We start from the raw sequence: 22,234 nt of genomic DNA, 5'->3' as shown, positions 1-22,234 counted from the left end.
TATTATACTGAAGTAAGAAGCCAAATCCCAGCTACTAAACTAGTCCCCTAATTAACGATGTTTCCAAATGTCACATATTCTAAAGACAATAACTGCTCAGCGAGAGTTTCACTGAGGCCTTTAATTTAGAGAAGAATAAACCTTCTTACCGTATCGATCCAATCATGTAGGGCTGTGCTAGCTGTACGACAATAGCTCCGCTCCCAAGCTGATGGCATGTGTATCCAGAATCCCAATCATAGTTTTTTGTGTCTCCATTCAATAAGGCATTACGACTGCGACTTACACCCTCAATTACACTGGCACAGTCTGCAATTGTTGCAACATTTTCAGTAGGAACTGGGAATTAAAAACATAAAGATGACAGATAGACAGTCAGAAAACAGTTCAGATACCAGTGGACTTTATTGATGGGAAAGGATTGGTTACAAAAAGGAAAATTCAAAGTGTGATCAACAGAAGGAAATTTAACTCATATAATGTGAACTATGAACAAGTGATACAGATGATTTTTACAGCACTGATCCCAGAATAGCTTGGTAAATTAACAGATGGATTTCAGTCTTGGTGATATGAAAGCACTCTTTTAATACAATTGGGAAAAAATATCTTGTCCAGCAAAACTTCAGAAACTTTAAAACAGTTTCTTCCTGTTTTCATGATGAAACTTCCCTCTCTACCCCCAAAAGAACAAATGAACAGAGACAAAATAAAAACTGGGAGATAATTTAAAGTGCTGATCTGGGCTGTATTCTTCCAGCCCTGTTTCACAAGTGCTTCAACACTTGTTTCTCGAATTACATATTATTTCCCTTTGTTAACATTTGATCAGGTATGGCACTTTCCAGTTGTAATTTAGAGAGAATCCTAAGCTTTTTGAATGTCCCCTTCCAGCAAGATGACAGATAACATAAAACCCCCAAAGTCATTGGGTTTATGCCCCAAGCTACATGCCCCAATCAGGTCCAGCACTTTCCCAAAAAGCTCAGTTTCTAGCTAACCTCCTCAGATTCTAAAATTCTCTCTATTCCCTCTCTCAATCAAAAAATTAAAATTAACAAGACTGAAAAATATGCTCTCTGAACATGTGAAAATCAAGGTTGCTTGTTGAGCTCTTGTTTTTTGGAGGGAAAATGTTAGAAGCTCTGATTGTTCATCTAAATGATAACAAGAATTCTTTCAGCACAGGCTGCATTAAAAAACAATCTGAGATTTTGTGTGTCATCCTCTGATAAAGGACAAACAATCTGTACCGTTTTAAGCCTGCTGTACACAGACAACTTAATCACATATTTTTAATAGCTGCCTCTAAAATATGTATTTAGAGTACTACAACATCTGAAAATGGCGGAAACATAGCTATGTGAAATTTCAGAGCTATTGTATAAGTCTCCAGCACACAAAAAAGAAATAATTTTCCACAAAAAGCTGGGATTCCGTGTTTTAAGTGCCCTACTGGTATCAGGAGCATAATCTTAGGACAACCACCAACCAACCAAAACACCGTAAAACACACCCCGGGGGAAAAAAGTAAGCTGGTTGCCAAGTAATAATCCAAGGCAGTGGAAAAGTAACCATTTCTGAAAAATCTACTGTGCTCTCAAATGTACTACCATCTCTGTTTGCTCATAAAAAAATTACTAAACCCACCACATTATTATTCCAGAAACCTCTTGATTCCCCAGTTACTGAAAAGAGGCATTCAACAATTCCCAGATTCTTGTTGGGAGCAGGTGGTAGACATTAGAAGCACTACACTGGGAACAATCTGAATAAAACAAAAACTAACAATGCAAACTAAAAGTACTGGCGTCGAAATAAAGTTTGCCTTGACTTCCTTTTCTTCCCCTCCTCTCTGGGAGTACGGGTACTTCTTTGAGTATCCATTTTATACAGGCTTTAAAGCATCTTCTACATATGGCTGCTTTTTGTAGGAAGAGGAAGCTATTAAAATCTTGATTAAAAAAAAATGAGTCAAAGATAAGGTGTCAAAATCAATGTTCATGTTAAAGCTCCATGGCGTATTCCAAGCTATGTAAGGCATTGACTGAATGCAGTGCAGCTCAGTTCATCCAGTATTTTGCCTGCATACCCTCCGAGCATCATCTCTCTGAGCATCATCCCGCTCCCTCTCATGTCTAGATTTCTACACTAATCCATGACCTCCTATGAAGCTGTTACCCTGATTAGTCAAACTCCTTAACAACCACACAGAAATTGCCTTGGTGTGTTTTTAATATAATTCTGTGGTCTTCCCTACATCAGCTAATTAGAAAGTGACTCTAACTAATTGAAGTGTGCAGAATGTGCCATACTGTTTCTTTTCTCTAGGGGGTCTGCCACTCCCTATTTTGAATGTTCATTATCATCTTTTATATCCGCTTGATAAATTTATTAAAAATACCATCTGGTGGGGACTCTGCTTTGTGCTGTATTCTAAAGTCTTCTGGTTCTCTGTCTTTTTCCCGTTAGAATTTCTGCTTCAATTTAGGTCACTTGTTTACAAAAATATACTGCCAAAACCAACAGTCTTGTTTCTTTTTTTTCTTTTGTAATCCACCAGCTATCAAGCTTTTACAGTAACCAGTATTGTAAGAGAAAACAAAAGAGGAGATTACAAATATGGAAATTGTTTTTTTCCCCACTGTTCATACAGCAGTTTTGCCCTGAAAAATCCGATTTGCTTTTACGGAACAGAAAAGATGTGTCTGAATAAAGCATATACATTCTGTAAGCAAGCAAAAGGAAAAGATGATTGAAGTTTCACGACTTCCTTTCTTGTCTCCTGGTCTTATGTTGTAGTATGGAGCAATGAACAGCTGGCAGTATATTTAATTCTAGTAATAGTATTTTTGTAAAGGACTGTAATTTTCAAGGCACGGCCTAAGGGTCATCTTATACTGATTATATTTAAAGATAAGACAGATATGTTATTCAACTGTCCTTGGAGATCCTCCAGGATAAAATGCAGCAGAAGTGTGTTGTAACCTCAGTCATATTTACTTATCACTCCTTAAGCTTTTTGCTTTTTAGCATACTTGACTTTTCATAGGAATTTTTTTTTCCCTGAAGTACTGAGAAAAAAATTTAATGCAGCTGCTGCCAACTGGCTTCCACATCTGAGCATAGGGTATTCCCTTTTATCTCCCATTCTGGACAGGTCAGCTTTTGCTTTCTGTCCATCTGCTGTAACTGAACTACAATCAACTGGCTGATGTGGGTGGGTGGGGAAATGAGAGAAAATCCTCAAATAACTTTTTGCAGCACAGGAAGGAACAGAATGAACTGGGTTTCTGTATCAGCTCAAAAAACCAGCCATTAATGACCCTTAAAACAACTACTAAAATAAACAGAGAGACAGCAGGTCTACCATGTAGTCTTACTGTACAGGAAGGCAGCAATTGAAAGCATTATCAAGTGTTGAATATATTTCTACTGCACCCTAGGCAACAGTCAAAGGTTCTCAGCTAAAGTATCATCACAACTGTGACAGACTGAAATGTTGGTAATGTCTTGAACATCATCAAAATCCTAGAAAAACTTTTTGTCAAACTGCAAAGCAGCAACTGCCTGTCTGCGACCACCGAGGCACCCTCCCCTCCCAGTGTCTCCTGACTGGAATTTGGACTGTGACTGAGGATTTAAGACAGCTGTCTAATCATCTCAAGTCTGAGGAGAAGCAAACCAGGCTCAGGAAAAAAAGGATGCATTTGTGTTAAGAATCAGCCCCACTTGGGCTCAGGAGGTGGTGGAGAAGAATTTTGGATGTGTGATAGTGGAATCTCTCCACACCAAACCAAAGGAGTAAACCCCCTTGTTCTGGGAAGATCATGTACACACGGGACACTCACATGAAAGGCAGCTGAGAAGGGGTCACAAACCATCAAAGACCCCCAAAGTCACCCCCCAATTATTCCTGAGGCCTTTTCTACCACCAGAGGACTATACGTGAGCCAAGTAAGGCAACAAATCCAGAACCTGTCCCAAAAGACCCCCCAGGGAAGGTGCCTGGTCATCTCCTGAACATATATTAATCCACTGGAGGTTGTTTGTCATGACCCTCATCACCAAGAAAAGCAAAAGAACTGGACCAATGGGATGGTGCCAGGTTCCACATTGGTGATACTTTTTCTATTTTAATCTCTCTCTGTCAGGTTTTTTCTTTCCCCACCTCCTTTTTCCTATTTCTTTCTATCTCTATTTCTCAGCCTCACATTTACCATTAAATAAAACTCATACTATTGACTTTGGCATCTGGTCTTGTTTGCACCTTAATTCAGGTAGAGGCATTTCTAATAATTTTAATAACTGGATCATAACAGCAACCATAACTGTTCATTTTACTCAATTCTCTTTGGAAACTTACAAAATCATCACTGTGAAGAAATTATTAACAAAAAAATTACACTGGAAGGAATAAATTTTTGTTTTAGTTAATACAAAGAAGTGATTTTCTTCTCCTGATGATATCTGTTAAATGTACAGTTTTCAACTGCTTTGTATTTAACCGTAAAATTGCATTCCTTCTCTACCTGAACATCTGGCATAAGCTGGCATAAGTTTTCTCACGAGAAAGTGATGGCTAGAAAATACAAAGCTGAAGCTAAAAAAAATTAAAGATGTAAGTATTATTTCAAGGTTTGATCACATTGTTTTGAATAAAAGGATATTTTGGCATTTTGCTTTCATTATTTTCCACATGTCAAAAGATTTGTTAAGTCTAATCTTTATTCAGTATATGAATTTGCTTTTGTTTATTTGCTATGTGGTAAAAAAATATGAAATCTACAGACTTTTTAGTTAATTAAAAGTATAGTCACAAAGTCCTGTCTCTCCTTCTACACAGTCTTATTTTCTTGAGTTGAAACTTGCTGATGAAATTGCTACATTTAATTTAAATCTTCAATCAAGAAATCAAGAGCTCAAGAAATACCAACTTCAAGCAAATATCAGCAGCATTTCCACCTGTTTCAGTGAAACACTTTCTGCAAGCCATATTTATTTCGAAAAGAAAACCCCACTAATACTTGTCTATGGATTCGAAAAAACTTCAGAAGGACGATTTTTCACATGATATCTGCTAGAGCTCATGACTTCTGATCCAATAAAATTAGAAGAAAAGCATTCAAGTCATTAAAATGGCCATACTTTTAATTCCCAACCAATAAGCTGCTACAGGAGCCTTTCATTAAACCTTATGCCTGAAGAAGGCTTTCAGAAATAACAACTGTTTTAGGAAGTACATATCCTTTGTTTCAGCACTGAAAATAGAAAGAAAAGAAAAAGTGAAAAAAAAGGAACTGGAACCATATGAACAGAATTCTGTTGATAAATGGATACCAGTAACTAAACCAACTATGTGACTGCCTTTTCCTGTAGAAAGAGAGAGAAAAAAAAATCACTGCAGTATTTAGATCATCTTCAAATTTTCATAACTTCCTAAAGCTATGATTGTAGCAGAGCTGACTTACACTGCTGGGTAAGCCTGCATAGTTTTGGAAGAATGCTAACCTTTTTAAAAGAGAAAAAACCAAAATATGAGAGCTTTGTCTGGAGTCAACATTAAACTAGACACAAAAATAGCATCTCTTGCTGCTTCCTTGGAGAGAGACGAAGCAATCTTTTACAAAGCTGAACCACACACTAGGAAACTGATATGACTGGTTTCTCTCTGTTACACATTTAGTTTAGCTTTGTTTCAAATAACTGCCAAAGACAAGTGAATGTTTATTTGTATTTTTTCCCTTTTAAAACAAGTTCTCTTGAGGCATTGAACAGCACAAAAATGAAGGTTCACAGCGATTCATAATTGCTGAACAGCGTTCCCCAAAGGGTGACCAAGGACATTCCATTGTTTTAAATCCATCTTCTGCTCCTCAGTCATTATTCACTGTTCTCCCTTTCATCTGTAATGTACAAGTTACAAGACAGTCTGATAGACTGAGACAGACTAGAGACACACACGACTTCATGTACAGGGCGCTCACATTGCACTTCCTATGACCTTAACCAGGCTCAAAATAGGCCAGTAGGTTGGTCAAACTCACCCACCCACACAGTCCTTGACTGCCCCTCAGCACTGAGTAGTGATTAAAAGACTAAGTGAGGTTATCAGTTTTCTCCCTTTCAGGCAGAAAAGAGGAACTGGTTCCTATATTTAGGTAGGGTAAAAACCCCAGGAACCAAAAGAGAGATTGCACAGCAGCAGTACTTTACCTGCTGTTGTAACTTCTTGCCGCTGGGCAGATATACATCACAACACACCAGGTACTGCTTCTGCCTCTGTCTCTTGCTTATGAAAACATTCTTTTGTTTTGGTTTCCAGATTAAATACTAAGTGTCTAAAGACCATTCAAAATGTCAGAAGCAGCAGTTATTAAAAGCAAGCACTATGATTTTGAGAATAAAAAATATTTACATCCTTGTTAAAATAAAGTTATGCCAATATCATGAATTTAATATGTAAAACTGCTAACTCACACATTTAGAGATAATATTATGCCAAATCGAAAAATTACATCTCAACCCTAACATCTGCATTAGGGAATAATTTCATGTGATTGAATTCATTTCTGTCACTCTCCTCATTCCACAAGACAGCAAAGTGTAAACCAACACTAAAACACCACACAGGGCTAGAAAGAGAATTTTCTGCTACTTTTACTTCAAAACTACTACTCAGTTATCACTGGGTCATGCCAATACCATATCCAGTACTGTGTAAAGTAACCACATAAATCATCTTTCACGTTACCTTTTAAATGCAATATGTCAAGTTAATAATTTTCCATTAAAACCTTGTATGCAAAAACACAACAACATAAAACTGTTATCATGAAACAGTACTTCATTTTTATTATTTGTTTACCAGCCCTCTAATCTTCACTCTACAGTGACAGCCATTACATAGATATTAAGTATCAGTAATAATATAGCAGAAAAATTACCCTCTTTGCCTACAGCTTTCTGATCAAGTTGGATAGCTTTCAAAAAAAAAAAATTATCCTTAAGTCTGCACATAAGATCCCTAAACAAATACCTCAGAGGCATTATTTCTTTGGAATGAGTTTTCAAACGGTAAAGTCTCTGCATATTATCTTCAGTTTTGTTTTGGTACAAGTAAGGGTCACAAAGTCTTTCTAAAAAGGGCCATATGGCCTTCAAGGGCTGACCAATATTTCGTCTTTTTAATAAAACAGGTTATAGAAACAGCAGCTGTGTTTGTTCTAACCTAATTTAATACCATATTTAATATCATACGGGATAAGCAATGAACCCAATGAACTGCTTTTCAAGGGTTGAAGATGAAAGCTTCTATACTCAGTCAAGCTTAAAAGCAACCTACTCTGAATACGGCACTTTCATATATTTAGTGGAACTTTCCTAACTGCTTTCAGTTCACTTTACCCTATTGTGTTCACTGAAGAAACAGAAACAGAAATAAACATCACAAATTCTCATCACAGCAATAAAATAAGTCTGTGCTAACTACACCACTGGTAGTTATAGAGTTTTTACAGAAGTGGACTCTGGACAGTCTGCTTGATCACAGGAGCCAGACAATATGGTACCTTACGGTAACCATCAGAGGTATGGAAAAAAAAGTACTAAATGGATATAAGGTTACTTTGTTGGATCAAAGTTGTTGATAATATTTTTGAATAGGCAATACTGATAACCATAAATTCTGGTGGAACAGCCATTATGTCCCTGCCCCCAACTTGACTGCCCTCAACTAATCCCTAAATCTTCCCATTTGTACCTTTTTCACAATAAATTCTTCAGGGTTGTGTAAATATTAGGAGTTTTCTCAGGGAAAAAAAATAAAATAAATGTGTCTCATGCTATTTTGAAAACTGTTTTCCCTTCCATCTGTCGTAGGTGCATACTTTATATATTTAAAATCAGCATGAACTCCGAAAATTTTGCTGAAATTCTCAATTTCATGCCAGAATTAATAAACTGGAGAAAATTCCATCTACACAACTACTAAAAGGCACATAATACTCTTTCCAACGAACTTGAAGATCTGACTTTTATGAGTATAAATGGAAGAAAGCACATAAGCCACTCTGTTTTAACTATTCAAAAAAATTAAGTCATTCATTATTTATCATTCAGTAGTGTTGGTCTGCTGGGGATTTCCACCTTAAGCAATGTCAAGGTACTTAAATCAGTATTATATAAGCTGTCCAGAGCTAACAGAGCTCCACCAACATGGTGTTCTGAGAATAACAGTAGCCAATATAACGTTCTGCCATGGCTAAGGTAGTCTACGACTCTTTAGGGGAAAATCAACACATGAGAGTTTACTTTCAACAGTTGAAACTAGACTGCATAAGAGTCCCTAAGTGACCAAATCCATCTTCACTGCAATAAATAGCTCTGGTTACTTCATTCTTGTAAAAGAATTTGGGCTGAGTGGGAGGAAAGAGTAACCATACTATGACATGCAACGAAAAATTAGATTGTCAGCACAGACTGACTCAATTACCAGTAGCTTTGTCAGCAGCAGTTGATGTAATTTGAATTCAGCATTCCTGCAGCATCATTAATTAATCCACAAAACTGGAATTTCAAAGAAGTTGCAAGAACTGCCCTACTAATTCTATGCTTACAGCACTGTTTAACTCAGATGAGAGATTTCTGTGTGGAAACAGGAGTAAGAGTGCAGTGATGGTCAGCTTTAAAAGACAAGCATTCACAACAGTTCACGTAAAAGGAAAACAGTTTCATCTCTTACCTATCAGACCTTTCTCAAGAGTAAAGGATTTGTTTGTGAACATGCATTCAAATGCCACAATATGGAAAACTTTGTTCACTGTGTTGTGGGTCCCAACAATTCGAATATACCTATAGGGGGAAGAAGAAAAAAAAAGGTAAATAGCACAAGTTAAACACAATAAACTTCTGTTCACTAACATGTAACTGATTCAGTTGGACTAAAAAGTGCAGACCCATAAGAACTAAGTAAGTGTTTAAAAAAAGAAAAAGGAATAAAAAGACAATTAATTTCACAGCAAGTTTACATCTAATCAGGATGCTGGTTACACTACAAGAAAAAAAAATCTTTAAAGAGATGTGAAATCTGTTAAAAATCTTTCTGGATTAATTTGCCAAGAAAAGTAAAGTGAGGGACCTTCTGCTTCAGAAATGGTCTGTTAGTGCATATGTGTGCTGATGGAGGCTTTAAATAATAATAATAAAAATAATAATCCTTTCACCAACAAATTTTCATCACTGTGAAAGATTTCATACGCCCGGACAAACCCAGCAAATCAGTCAGGCTTTTCTTCAGAGGCCAAAAATTAATTCCATTTTATTATGACTGTTTCTAATTCTAACACTAGGTGTACAGGATATCAATCTCTTTGTTGGTGTATCCTTTATTAATAACAAAAACCCACCCAAATCTCTAAACATTCAAATATTATGAAATAAAACTAACTCTGGTTTTCAGTCCTGGTTGTATAAGTTACACTTTTACACTCTAGTTGCAAATGGAATAGAGCTGCTCTTGAACACTGTGACCTATTCACCTGCTGTATTACCCTGAAGGCTCCACCTTCCATAAACAAACATTAACCTCAATTCAGTCCGATTTTGCATTTTCTGAAGAGGCTCAACAGTTCTTACTATACTTTTTGAAAAATCTTAAAAGGAATATTGTACACCATCTCAATAAATGCTGAACAAGCAGCACAGAAAACCACCAGACCCAAATACCACTACCCCACAAAATGGATTACTCACACTACAGAAAAGTTTGTACGGAATTAACTCATTTCAACTGAGAAGTATCAAAATGCATGAATCTTTACCAATATTCTCCATCTGTGGTATAAAACAATCTTTCACTTACACAGTATAATTATGTTTCCAGCATCATGGCCATTCCCCAACAGCATTGTTTTCACTTGTGTTTCTCAACAGATCAATTCAAATGTGTATCAAGACATTTTTAAGTCCTGTGATTTTTTTTTTTAACAATAAAGCAACCCTCATAACTATTTAGTGTACTAATGTTCAACCTCCAAATTTCATTTAGAAATTTTAATTATCGTGACTTGTAACAAAAAAAGAATCATATGCTATTCCCTAATTAATATTAACTCACAGATCAATTAATTATCACAGTAGCAAATTTCCCAAAAATTATTCTATGTAGAAAACATAAAGTGGTAAAATTAAAGAAAATATTTATTATTCATAAAGAAGTTGAACCTAAGTCTTAAGAGTAAAGCAGAACTTAGCCCTTACTATGTAACTGTGCCAAGTGCCTACAAAGACCATCGCAGGAATCCTGGCTGACAGTCAGGGAAACAGCAGTTCTTTCCCCAGACCTGCCCATGTGGACCAGATTACTTTCTTTTGTCAATTCATAAGCACAGGTAACCCTAATGAACCCTAAACACACAGGTAACATCCAGGATTCGACAATGGTAACTGTTCTTGTTCTCTCCAGCCCCAGAAGCACAAAATTCAATTAAACACAAGAAAAATCTAAGTGTGTACATGGAGGCTGGCTTGCCACAGAGACTCCCTCGTCTCTCTCAGGCAAGAAAGGTATTGATTGAGTTATGCTGCTTGGACAAAACACACTCCCAGCTAACCAACAGAGCATTACTAATGGAGAGATACTTTGACATCCTTCAGTTACGCTTCCTTGCCTTAAAGAGTTTAGAGAATAAACAAAGTAACAATATTAATAGCAACACAAGAAACTGCTTCATAATTAGCTTTAAAACTGATTAATTTAGATTTTTTCATGTTATGAAATTGTAACACTAGAGCAAACTTCTTGATTGTTTTTTCAGTGAGACTAGAAATTATTCAAATTCCTGCCAGCAGAAAAGCAGGTTTATACAATGCAAAATTATCTATGAATCTTTGTGTGATTGCAGAGCAAAAGAATCACAATCCAATGGCCAGACTAGCTCCACTGTCAATAGCCTTTAGACTTAACTGATAAGACTGAGGGGAAGACAGAAAAACACTCTGAATCATTCTTTAAAGAGAAAACCTTGATCTGTTTGTGGTGTTTAAAAGTACTTCCCTGGCAGGTGACCAGGAATGCAGCATGATAATTTTGCTCCTTTATTTTATTTTGTGGCCCTGCTTGAGAATAAGGGATACTGAAAGTATAAATGCTATAAGAGTTTCACCCACATGTCACAGACTTCTCTAGCCACAGTTAGTCATGCTACACATGGACCTAAAATTCCCAGAATGGGAATACCAAAAAAATCTAGTGGTTTTTTGTTGTTGTTGTTGTTGGGTTTTGTTTTTGTTTTTTTTCCTCACTTACAAGAAAATTGTTTTAACTAGAGGGAAAACAGTACGTTCTACCAGAGCTTGGCAAATTTTAAACTTCTACAGTTTGAATGGACTCCCTGGGTTGATTAATTAGTCACCCACATGGCAACAGCCCTCAACCATCCCCCATTTTTCCCAGAGCAATTCTTCACATTTACACGAAACTATGACATGGGTACTCCGTTGTGGCTACAAATACTCACGTTTACGAACAACTAAATTATGTTTTACTTCTGCTCTTTACATTTGTACAGCTGACACATTTAATTCAGATAACAGCTGCTGCAGAGCATACTTCAGCTGTGGATGCCCTGGAGGACTACTAATACCAAAGCTCCATTGCCTACATCAGAACAGTGCTTAGGACATATGTGTCAAAATATAAAAATATCCATACTCTAGAAGTCATTTTAATCCTTCATTGTAATAGCATCAGTAAGATACAGACAAACTCTAAAATATATTAAACACAGATTCCAATCTGTTGAGAATATTGAGACAAAAGAGCAAATAAGGAGAGGTCACGGAAACTAACTGGTATTTTGCACTGATACCCATTCTAAGTTACTATCAAAGCAATCTAGAACAGCAACAGCAAACTCAAAGAACTAAATCAAATACGTACAAAATGTGCTCTTATGAACTTGGCATTTCATTTTCCTTCATGGAGCATTTGGTATGAGACACCAGTACTAGTCCTCCACACTTTATATCTCCCCTAACTGTTTAAAATCCACTAACATTCACATTCCAATCACTGCCAACAAAGATGCATGAGGTACAGCCTAACACACAAGGGCATTTGAAGATATTCTGTTTGCCTTTTAGTGGAAAAGGAAACAGTGCTATTCAACACCATCTAAACTCCATTTATAGACAACTCCCTAAAACGTATAATCCTTCAGACTCACACAGCTGAATCAACAGTCCCATGGCAGGAAGATAGAAAAAACAAGGAGGAAAAAAATCTATTGCCAGCATTAAATCATGTGGAAAAACAGTGGACACAAATAAATATATAAAATAAAGAATTAAGCCAGAACAAACTTGAAAAGCATATCTGTCTTTTGACAGAAGACAAGTTTTCCTGCTCTTAGACAGGAAAGTCTAATAAAGTCTATGGCACAACAAAGGAAATCCCTGCTGCAAATATTGAAAACAAGAGTGACAAATCAAACAAAAAACTTCCACAAGATAAAATCATTAAACTCTAGCAGCAAAAGTACACGTAACACCTGCAAAGCCTACAGTAACAAAATGTGCAGTAACAAACATTTTCACCTTTGCAATTGATGCCAATACAACCCACAGGGTAGCAGTCTGAAAACACATTTCTCTTTGTAGTGTGCTAAAACGTGCATCCAGATATCTCATGGTGGAGTACTCAAGTGGCTAAAAATATTGGTATACAATACTCACACGGCACATGTTATTGCTTGTGTACTATACATAAGCAGTATATCAACCAAGCAATCAATGTTTCTCAACATATTTAATCAAATTAACACTGATGTGCTTCAGAACATAAGCGACACTTGCACAATCTGATATTTTGTATTCCATAAGTAAGAATAATGAGCTTACATATGTTTTGTTTTTCATTACTGGTTTCCAATTTTTATTTTTTATAACAAAACCCCCTAAATTCAGATAAGCTTGCATGAATCTCCATCTTCACACTGTATGCATCTCTAGTTCCACTGAAGTTCTCGAATCCGAACTTGGCTCGCCGGGTTTTGTTTCAGTCAGATCTCAACCCAAAACAGTTTTGTTTCCTAAAACTCACCTAAATGTGAGCAGAAATCTGCAGTTACACCTGATCTCATAATGGACTTCTATCACATGAATAAAAAACAAGGTAGAAGAAGATAGTAAGACTTTGATTTAAAGAATTCTGTATTTAAACCCTACTCTTGATTCGACTTTGCAGCCAAACACAAATATCACCTTCATTTATCTTTATGCTTTGTTGAATACATACAATGGGACTCCAATAAATTCAATTTTACAGAAAAAAAAATAGCTCATATAAACAGAGAAGAAAGCATTGTCCCTCAGAATGTCTGGTTCTAGCCCAAACTGGTCACAGGATTTAGAGAGCAGACACGAGCTGGCTCTGCATCACTTCCAGGCTAGTGTGACATGGAGCCAGATTCTTTCGAAAATACAAACAATCTTCACCAGGATTCATTTTCTTTGAATCATCCTATGTCCTGATGTAGTTTCATGACTTTGGGTCAATTTAGCTTAGGCCTCATTATATAGATACATTATAGCCTCCACATTTTTAAACATATTGAAGAAAACAGAAGAAAATACAGAATAGTTCTGTTCAATGAAATCTGAGAACGTTTTCCATTTTCCCCAGGTTCTCACATTCAACTGGTCTGTGAATTTAGCATGCAGAAATTACTTCTTGCTCCAAAGATAATACAGTAAGTGCTGTCTAGATCTAGCCTGGAATCAGACAATACACAATATGACAAAGAAATACTTTAAAAGTATTAGAACAATACATCCAATGATATATGGAAGAAACCCTACCATTTGTTACATTAAAATTATACTGGAAAAGTACTAAGCAATACTCAAATGAAATCAGCTAAGTATTGGTAACAAAAACAATGGAATGCATCTTTTTCATCAATATTTTTATAATTCGAGAATTCATACCTAAGGATTCAATTCCATGTAGAATTGAAGGTGGAGGTGGTTAGAAAATTGATGCAAAGTATTGCCAGCTCAATTTTGAATTGGCTACACAATTTTGGAATGCTGAAATGTGGGGTAATTCACTAAGCTAAGTCTGCCTTATAAATTTTAAACATTTATGATATACCATTTAGTGTTAATATTCAAGCGTGGTTTAGATCTGAGAGAAGACTGGTTCTGTTAACTGGTTCCTTAACTAAAGATATGAGGATACAGTTATTATATCCCTGTACTACCCAGTGATTTACAGATTTACAGACGCCATGCCAACAGTTACTATGTCACTTACAAGAAACATCAACTTAAATTGTTCAACAGTAGGAGCAATGCTTTCAGGAGTAAAACCCTCAAAAAAAAAAAAAAATTCGCATTCAAACTAGCGGAATGTCAGTTCTGACTGTTTTGGTGTTCCTTTATGACATAAATAAAGTGTGTAACATCTGTTCTGCTCCTGACAACACAGAGCTTAGCCAAACTTTTAAACTATGATCATTCTTTGGCTGCATTTTAGAAATTATTAATGAAGACTCAAATTTACATGAAATAGTTATCAGTCACTATGAAATGGAAGAGAAGCCTCACTGGAAATTATAAGACACATTTTTCATGTTGGTGAAACAAATGTCTGATGTGAGACAGATCAGTGAAAGTAACAACCAATTACTTCTAAATTCACCAAGTTGTGTCTTTTATGGGAAAAATCTGACATGGTATCAATTAGCCGTATCACCTGCTACACATATACATGGTTGCTACCACTGTTAATCAGTGTCTGTAATCTTTGCTGCTTATACATTCCAGCATATTAAAGACCTAATTCCCAACTACTGCAGGTCTGAACTGGGCTATAAAATAAAGGACAAAAGAAATATTATTTATGGGACTGTTCATCAAAACATGGACCGTGCAGCAGATTCAATCTCATAAGCTTCATAGGTCTAGTTCTTTTTAAATCCAATTGTGTTTTACAAGAAATAACAGATAACATGATGAAAGAAGATCATAAATTTGGATTACAAGTAGGTCTATATTAAGTTGCACAAACATTCCTACACAGCTCAGCAGCAATGATATGGCAAAAGAGAAGGGCAGTGACTTCCAACATCTGGACCAAGATAACAAAACTTCCAGAAACTCAAGGTCCTGTGAGAAAAGTTGAATTATGGTTAATTTGAAGGCAGAGCATTTAAAACAGAAAACTACTTTAAGTAATTATTTCTTATTCTCACTTGTTCTCTTTTTTTTTTTTTTTTTTTTTTTGGGGGGTGGTGGGCTGGGGGGAATTTGTTTTAGTTGTAGAGTAAACCCACATGTATCACACAGTATTACAACATTTATCTTGGTGATTTAATAAGCAATCAGGAGAATTGTTAAATTCAGAACAGCACTTTGCAGTATTGCACCAGTTAAATTAATTACCCAGATATTTGCTCACTGAAAGATTACCATCAGGCTGGACTGGTACAGTGAGTGCTACAGTCCCAAGAAAATGTTATTATTTTGTTAAAATGTAGATCTTGTTCTCCTACAATATGAAAATTACGTATTTTTGACATGCTTATGAAATATCCCACTAAAACTCATAAGCAGGTGAGCAGACTGCAGAATACAGAAATATATTTACTGAGCTACAGAACTTAGGTCTCTTCCAGTTGTTCCTTAACCAAAGAACAATTACCACTCCTGCAGTTCTTCTCCTATGGGTAAACACATAAAAATATTAAACTGTTCCTATCTAATGTCACAAATCTTAAAATCAATTTGGAGGCAATGGAAGGGGAAGAGAATAAATGGTAACCAGAAAAATAAAGACATTTCTTTTAAACCTTCTTAAGCGGAATAGAAAAGTAAAACTCTAACCTGTCCAAAATTTGCTCAACACTGAGTGAGCTGCATGTAGGTTCCTTGTAGGTAATACTTATCCAATGGGAGATCACAACCACTGACTCGGTGACCAACTACTAAAAATGGACCCCAGACCCGAATGCAAGGAAGAACTACACGGAATAATTAGCATGGGAAGCAAGAAATATATCTAGCAAAGAGGGGCTTGAGTACTAATTAATGCAAAAATTATGTCATATGTATCCTACGAATGCTGATACCTTTGTTTGTTAAAATGCACAGTGTAAAGTTTTGATGGTTACCACCCAGCTCCCTACTTTGAGCAAACTACAACAAAAAATAGAACTACCTCGCCTCAGTGTGTGAGTTGGCGTCGCGCACCAGGTAATGAGCCTGCATTTGAGACAACAACAGCACATATTTGTATCAGTAACAACAACAAATTTGCCTTGATCTTTCTTTGTAATACCCTTCAAATAATAATAATAACAGATCCCACGGAGCATTGAAAGGATGTGAAAAAGTCAGTACTTGCCTGTGCACAAATATTTCTGCCAGCTGCGAGATGACTGCTTCTATAGTGAACTAATGTTTATGGCCATGGGAAAAAAAACCCTACAGTAATAACTTCCTTCACTATGAACAAGGAATCTTTTATTTGGGAATGAAACAGAGCTTTATCTGGATACCTACTTAAAGATAGAACACATTAGGCCATCATCCATTTGGCTATCTATATATTAACCAGTGCCAGAGAGAGGTTTCATCAGCTGTTCCTAAAAAGCAACATAAACTCACTAAGTATAAGAATTGTACTGAAAACGCTGAAAGTTGCAAATTGAAAGGTTTTAGCATCATGACAAAATAAAGGCTTCTTAAATAATTTAGTGATCCACTTAGGTTTCTCTAATGTAACAAACTCATTTCTTCTCCCTAAACCTCTGCCTTTTTCAGTCCAGATGACATCTAGTACTCAGAAACCCTTTTTTTCCAAGCTTAAAGCTGTCTCTGAAATATTTCTATTACTCATGAAGGTACTGCATTAGACCTCAATTCAGGTAAATCTTGACAGTTTTTCCTCTACTCTTAAATTTGGTACTACGTTCAAAAACACTCAAATGTAGCTCTAAAATTCATATATATATTCATATATATGTATGTAAAGAAAATGCAAAGACTTTTTAAGTGCTCTGAACCATCTAAACTCTTACCACAATATCCCTGACACCACCTTATAAACCTATGCTGCACATCTGTTTTCACCTCAATAGCAGGTGGAAGAAGAATTCTGCCTATGTGGCTCATCTCTAGCACTGACAAACCAAAGTTCACACAACTAAACCATGATGTTATGTTTAATGGGAAATTGCTTTCTTTTACTTCTGTTTGCCTTCGATTATTGCTGAATTTACTCAGCTAACACTTAGAATGTGCCTTCTCAGTAAAGAAATAAACCACAATACTTGAACTAAAAAGTCCGAAGAAAAGAAAAAATAGGGAAAAAAAAAGAAATAAAAATTATTTCCCTACATTGCACAGCAGGTGAAATAGTGAGAATGAAATTTGTGATTTAGGATATTAGCTCTAACAATTGTACAGTCCATCAGAAACCTGCAGTTACACAGTAGTGTTGGGACTAGTTGAGCTGGTGGTATTGACATGCTTGTTTCACCACACCTACCCTCAGCATATTTGATAGGTCTCCATTGTTATTACGTCGTATGTGGCCTTCCCAAGGAGGCTATGAGCGTACACAAGCCTCTCCCATCCAAAACCCAATTAGATCGTTACAACATTACACTGCAACAACTGCCACTAAAAGGCATTAGGTTGTATCGTAACTTCTTCAAGAATTTTTTTCCTCTAAAAACCATGATTCTTGCCTCAGAAGTGACAGAAGTGCTCTGTAGTAGAGTATCTTGTAAAGGAATCTTACCACACAGTTAGGTAAATCTCAGACACAAATTTCATTAGTGCACCAATTCGATTTTCCTGAATGTCCTGTGTTACCTTTTAAACCATCTACTTCACTTTATTAAGCTGATAATTTGAACTCAGTACTGCATTATTTTATGCAGCTAAAAGGTAAGTCAATGTATTTTATTCTTACATATTAATGCAGTGAAAACACGTTTCAGTAGGCAGCTCTTCGTTATACTTCATTGCTTTATTCCTAGTTGTAACTGATGTCAGTTAGGAGGCTATTATCAGGCTAATAGTACTTTTTCCTCCATAATATTATTATTATTCTCAGTATAATGACAAATATCTGTTTGGCAATGGAGGCAATCAATATTATTTATTGCTCTATTTTCATTAACTCGAAATTTACAGGCAATACAAGACTGTGACTTTCTTTTGTCCTTCATGGAGTGGAACCTTTGAACTTCAGAACCAAGGGTCCCCCATCTGACCTTCCTTACCTATGCTGCAAGTCATATTTTCACACTTAATTTTCAGATCTCTCACTCTCCACTTCTCAGCTCATGCCCTTTATTTCACCTTGGCAGGTGAATTAGTATCAGTGTTTCCCATTTCCCTACCATGTCATGTATCCTGAAATAGATGATATACTTTCAAAATTAATCTTGATACAATACAGCCTCATCATTTTAGTTAAAATCAATAATTAACTTGTGTACTTTTCATCATAAAATGTTAAGAACTCAAATGCTTAAGAACCCTACTGCCTACATATGTATTGATTTACGTAATGTATATCCTTTGATGTATAACTTAACCATGTAGTTCATATCTCACCATAGAGCTTTCCTGACCTCCTACAACTCCCAGGGGCTCAACTACATCTACCTTAAACTCAAATTTCCTGATATAATTTTTTTCTATTATTTTATATTACCTTTTTTTTAAAAAATAAAAAATTAGTCCAGACAAGGCTGATCACTGTTTCTACCTTAATACACACAGCTGACTCTCATGATCTCAATTTGCAGATTCCTAACATCAACTCAGGAAAGATACGGATAAGCCAAAAGAAGTCGATAATGCCAAAACATTAGTGAAGAATTAGTTTATAGAAATGTTTTAAGCTGGTTTCAGGGAAGAATGAGAAAAAAAAAAAAAAGGAGGAAATACTGTTAAAATTAATAAACAGGCAGCTCATTAATCTGACTTCAAAACATCTTTTTTAAAGAACTTGCTTTTAAAGTACTATTTAACCTCATAGCAAAAAAAGTAACAAAAAAAAATCTTTCCCCACACAAATGAATTCTGATTTTACGGTTACACCTCTCAACAGATTTAGCTTCAGATTTTCAAATACTCACCATGTTTTGTGAAGGAGAAAGGAAAAAACCCCAAAACAATGAGCAAGTGCATCATCATTTTGAAAATATCTTGTCAGGTGTGCATTACTGATGTTAAATTGTAAGAATTCAAAGATTACTTTTATTATAAATAATACACTATTGTTGTAGAATGTCAGTATCCAAAAATGTAAACCCAGTGCATTTGCTTTTAGCTCTGCACCTTCTGCTTTGGTTTTCCACCTCTGTTTCAAAGCAATGACGTTGCACGTATATAAACAAAAAAGGACACCTAGAATGAATAAATAAAATGCAAGAGTTTGTTTTAGTGCATTGCAAAAGGACAGCACTGTAGCTGCACCTTTAGTATGACTACTATGTACCATGTTTGCTTTGCATTAGTCAAGTCTATGAGCGTGCCTACTCTACCCCAAAAAACCGAATCTCGAAATGACTCACATTCTCATAAATACTAATGCCAAAGGCCTGAGACACATTTAAATTAGAACTCAAACCTTCATGACTTTTTAAATATTAAACCATCATAAAAAATACATTTTTAGAGGTATTACTTATATTTTATGCTGTGATGTCCCTTTCCAGAAAGAGACCTTTCAGACCTGCACTTTAATATAAGGTTTAGACTAGGGACTGAACTTAGCAAAAATAAAAGGCTGAGATTGAAAATCTGGTGAATGCTTTGGCCTGGAAAAAGCAGTCTTGCTTTAGCAAAAAAACATACAGTTTAAACCACTCATTTTTGAGAGCTGAGTTCATACATAGCTAACATATCCCTTCCCTTTTAAAACAGAAAGATTACTTAAAATATTCTTTTACCAGTTTTCTTCTATATTTGTAAACATTATTGTTCGTGCAACAGGATGACAGTAGATCAGGATAAGCCAAAATCAATTTTCCTTACTGTCAATGGATGAATACTCCTTTGCTCTTCTTTTTTAAAAACAGCCTGTTCAAGACCTGTTTAACATCAGTATCCTCCAGAGAAACAGAATTCACTTATCTTATTGATAACCAACACAGGTTTACACCCAATGTTCTTATTCTATACTAAACTCTGTGTGAAAATTAACATTAAATCTGTCCCGAGCTTTATGAGCACGCAATTCCCCCAAAAAACCAAAACCACCTCAAAACTTTTCTTTAACAGTGGAGATTATAATGATTATATGATGATGCATCCTAAAAGAGGATACATTTGGGACAGAAGCACTAGCCATCATTAGCACACTCCCCAGGCAAGGGCAGAAACGCATCAATCAAACAATCACCTTTGAAGTACACACACGTGGTATTTTGTTTTCAAGATGAACTTGTTTACTCTGGGGTCAACATATTCAAACAAAGAGAAATAGTTTCTATAACTGTATCTGAAAACTAACTGGTGAAAACTACTGAAGGGGGAATAATTATGTCAAAAAAAGTAGCAGAACAAAAAGTGGCATGTTAAAAATGTCCACTCCTCCTACCCATTATAGAATATATGATCATATTCACTGGTGTTCTCTAAGGACAAATAAGTTGTATGCATTGTATGCATATGCACGTGTGTACAGAAGTCAGGACAAAGCCACAGTTAACAGCTAGAATGGATGTGACCTGTTAGCTCAGAAGCTTCAGTCTTCAAACTAAGAAGTTGATTTAACACAGTACTCCATTACAAAGATCCAATAAAAATGCTTTAAAAGCTTGAAATAATAGGATTATGCACCTCATCTGCCCAAAGGCAAGCATGAACTGAACGATGCTCAGGTGACAAAGGTTAAAATGACAACATGGCATTGATGATTACAGGAACTTCTATATATATTCATGATCTCTGATGTTTCTGAGGTGGAAAGAGGGGAAAGTTACCCCTCCCTGTCCTGAAACATGGGTCAGTCAAGTGAAATTGAGAATATCAAAGACAAATCATACTTTGATATTATACTACTAATATTATTTTTGTTAAGATTTTGGTTTGTCTGCAGGGGTTTGGTTGATTTATTTTGTTTTTTAACAGAAATGTCTTGACTCAGAATGGATGAATCTTACAAAATAATGCATTAGCCTCTTCCAAGCAGGAAAGAGGCATAGAAAGGAAATCCTGGCATTTTATTTAATGTCATTACCAGTTAATACCTACATCCAAAAATTGTTTAAATTAAAATATGGAGCAGGAAACTATTATTTGATGTAAGTAATTCCAATTTACCAAATATGTTGGTTTTGATACGGGCAAAACTCTTCTAGAGAACAAATTAATTTCCTTTTAAGGGAATCCACACAAGAGATTTAAATTCATGCTTAAAATATATGACAAACTTTCTAAACTTAAAACTTGACAAAAACTATGGATTGCAAATATTGACTAAGGGTTTGGGCATTTTTTTTTTCATTTTATCCACCTCAATTGGAATCCATCATTTTATGAAGGTACACAGTCTATGAGTTTTATAATAGACAACGATGGGGGAAGTTTTCAAATGAAATTTCAAAGCAAATTGATGCCTCCTCCAAATACATAGATTACATTGTCAGAAATCCCCAGTCACAGAAGCAGGACTTAAAGGATGAATGACAATCATCTTGTCATTCCCAATCTCACACAAAAGAGAACATGATAATGATTTAATTCGTTTTAAACTATATTGGGTTGGGGTTTTTTGCCAACCTTAAAATATCAATGTAGCTCTTAGTCAAATCAAAGTCTTGAGCCCTTTCTTTTCTTTTTTTTTTTTTTTTTCCCTTTATAATTCTTGCTCTGCTGAATTTAATTGCCTTGGCAATGCCAGAACACTGCCTGATCCTAACAGGTCAGCATTGATTGCTCCAAACCAATTGGTTCCTTCATTACAGAGAAAATGAAGCAAAGAGAAAAGGCAGGTGTGCTCTCGCACAGTCAGCTGGACTTCAGCTCTTGCCCTTCTTCTCCCTCATTAGCTAAAAACCAATCGATCAGGAACTTGCTCAGAACCCACAAAAACTATTCATCACTTCTGACATGGAATGGTTTTATCAGGTCACTAAAGAATATTTGAGATATCTATCTTCAGAGCCTTTAAAGCTCATACAGTTTTTAAACTTACATCCAAGAG

General features: G+C 35.8%; 1 protein-coding gene across 2 annotated transcripts in view; it reads right to left on the bottom strand.

Moving 5' to 3' along the window:
• The window catches only part of BTBD9 (BTB domain containing 9), a 108,535-nt gene that overhangs the window by 31,752 nt on the left and 54,549 nt on the right, over positions 1-22,234 (bottom strand). For both annotated transcript variants that reach the window (XM_027898071.1, XM_027898072.1), the window contains exons 8-9: positions 8,744-8,853; positions 150-339 (exon numbers count right to left, since the gene is read on the bottom strand). In XM_027898071.1, coding sequence (XP_027753872.1) covers positions 150-339; positions 8,744-8,853 — 300 coding nt within the window. The remainder of the gene's footprint in view (positions 1-149; positions 340-8,743; positions 8,854-22,234) is intronic.

This window comes from Empidonax traillii, unplaced genomic scaffold, assembly GCF_003031625.1.
Source record: "Empidonax traillii isolate 1590-97213 ecotype Southwest subspecies unplaced genomic scaffold, ASM303162v1 scaffold576:size640842, whole genome shotgun sequence".
Taxonomy (NCBI): Eukaryota; Metazoa; Chordata; class Aves; order Passeriformes; family Tyrannidae; genus Empidonax; species Empidonax traillii.
This window is presented reverse-complemented; position numbering and strand designations above follow the sequence as displayed.